At 58.4% G+C, this 1,989-nt stretch overlaps 1 protein-coding gene across 1 annotated transcript in view; it reads right to left on the reverse strand.

The window, feature by feature from the left end:
* Positions 1 to 500, reverse strand: part of MRPL28 (mitochondrial ribosomal protein L28) — a 5,948-nt gene extending 5,448 nt beyond the window's left edge. The window contains 1 exon segment of the mRNA XM_014518632.2: positions 480 to 500. Within this exon segment, the coding sequence (XP_014374118.2) occupies positions 480 to 500 (21 nt within the window).
* Between the last annotated feature and the right edge of the window lie 1,489 nt (positions 501 to 1,989).

The raw sequence follows: 1,989 nt of genomic DNA on the forward strand, positions 1-1,989 counted from the left end.
CGCAAATGCACCGGGAAGAGCCCAACACAGCCCCAGCCCGAGCCTGCAGCTGCAGCCTGCCCTGTGCAGATCCAGGGGCACATGACCCCCGCCCCATGCTCTCCCAGGGTACAAGCAATAGCAGGAGCAGCCTCTGCCCCCTGTGCCCCCCGGATGAGCTGCAGCTCCATCCTGTGCCCCGCCCTACCTCAGCCCTGCTTTCTCCCTCACCACAGGGGCCTTGATCTGCCCCCTCGAATGACCCTTTCCTCCCCCATCCCCATCTGGATGCAGCTCTCCAAGCTGCCAGGCTGTGGTCCTCTCTGCCTACATACTGCACAGCAGCTGCGCACTTGCACAAGCATTTTTTGGCCACATCAGGCCAATTTCTGATACAGTCAATTTTCTTCGTATTGGTGTAAATCCAATATTGGACCGATGTATTGGTGCACCTCTAATAGATACCAAATACCTCTACTAGACCAGGGTTACTGCTGTACTGCCAAAAGGTGGAAGAACATGGTTTCGCTATAGAGCAGGGGCGGGCAAAATACAGCAGTAATGCCAGGCCATTGTATCCATTCCGTGGGGACACTAACCATTTTAGAAAATTAGTATTTATCTGCCCCTAGCTGCCTGTCAAAGATGACAAGGCAACAGGGGCAGTAGGAAGCAGGAGGAAGTGGCAGGACCCAGCAGTTGCACCAGCAAGGCCCTCCCAGCTGCAACCGCAGCCCCCCTCCCCCAGCCAGAAGCCTCTTCCCACCTCCCTCCACTGGAGAGGGAAATTCAGACTGGGAGGGGGGCAGGGAGCCAGGGGAGGACCACAGGCAATCACCCCAGTCCTTAGGGGTGGGCCAGCTCCTGCTGAGTCCTGTGATGCCAGCAGTGCAGCCGGGAAACATGTGGTGCTGGAGCAGGCTGGGTCGTGGAGAAGAGCAGCGGCTATGGGGGGCAGGAAAGCGGGGAAATGGCAGCAGCACGTGAGGGGGGTGTGGCAGCGAGCAGGCACAGAGCCACAGCTGGGTGGGAACATGAGGACTGCCCTGGTGCACCAGGGTCACCACTGGTGGGGAACCAGGGCAGGGCAGCAGGAGCACTTGGCACTGGCTGGCAGGGGCTCTATGGAGCTGGGCCAGGTCTCCCCTTCCCCTGCCAGCCATAGAGCCCCTGCCAGTCGGGGTCCTGAACTCCTGCCACCCTGCCCTCAGTCCCCACCGGCATTGGCTCCACACTCCAGGCCAGCTGCTGCTGCGTTCCATGTGCCTGCTCGTTGCCATACCCCCCTGCCTGCTGCTACTATTTTCCTGCCTGCTGGTGCCTAGTGCTCCAGCACCACGTGATTCTCAGCTGCAGCGCTGGGCCACAGGACTTGGCAAAAGCTGGCCTGGCCCCCACAATTCTTGGTTGGCTCCATGTGATGCAAGCTGGCTGGTCCGGCTCCTGCTGCGTCCTGCAGCCTCTGCCGTGCAGCTGGGATGTGGTGCCAAAGCAGGGGTGGGGGAATGGTGGGGAGCAGAAGCACAGGGTCCATGCCACTGCCCTGGGGCGAGGAGCACAGAACCCAGGCTTGGAGGAGCAATGGTGGGGGCTCTGCCTGCAATGGGAGGGCTGTGGGCAAACCCTCCTCCTCCACACATTACATCACACCCCACCCCACCCCACCCCAGCAACCCTCCCCTGACACTCATAACCCCCCACAAACCCCTTACCCACCCACACCACACACACACCCACATGCTTCCCCACTCCACATACACACACGCCCTGCCAATGCCATAAACATCCACACCCCCCGACACTATCCACCCCCCACAAACCCCCAGACATACCCACATCCTCCCCCACACCCCATAACAAACCTATACTCCCCCACAATATACAAGAGTAAAACTTCATTTTAAGCTATTATACAATCACTTCTACGTGCGCTACACAAACGCATGTAAATCAGGACAAAAATATTTTTTGAAATCAAAATCATGAACGTTGTAGTAGACGTTTGATTTT

The sequence above is a fragment of the Alligator sinensis genome, unplaced genomic scaffold (genome assembly GCF_000455745.1).
Source record: "Alligator sinensis unplaced genomic scaffold, ASM45574v1 scaffold410_1, whole genome shotgun sequence".
In the NCBI taxonomy this organism is placed as follows: domain Eukaryota; kingdom Metazoa; phylum Chordata; order Crocodylia; family Alligatoridae; genus Alligator; species Alligator sinensis.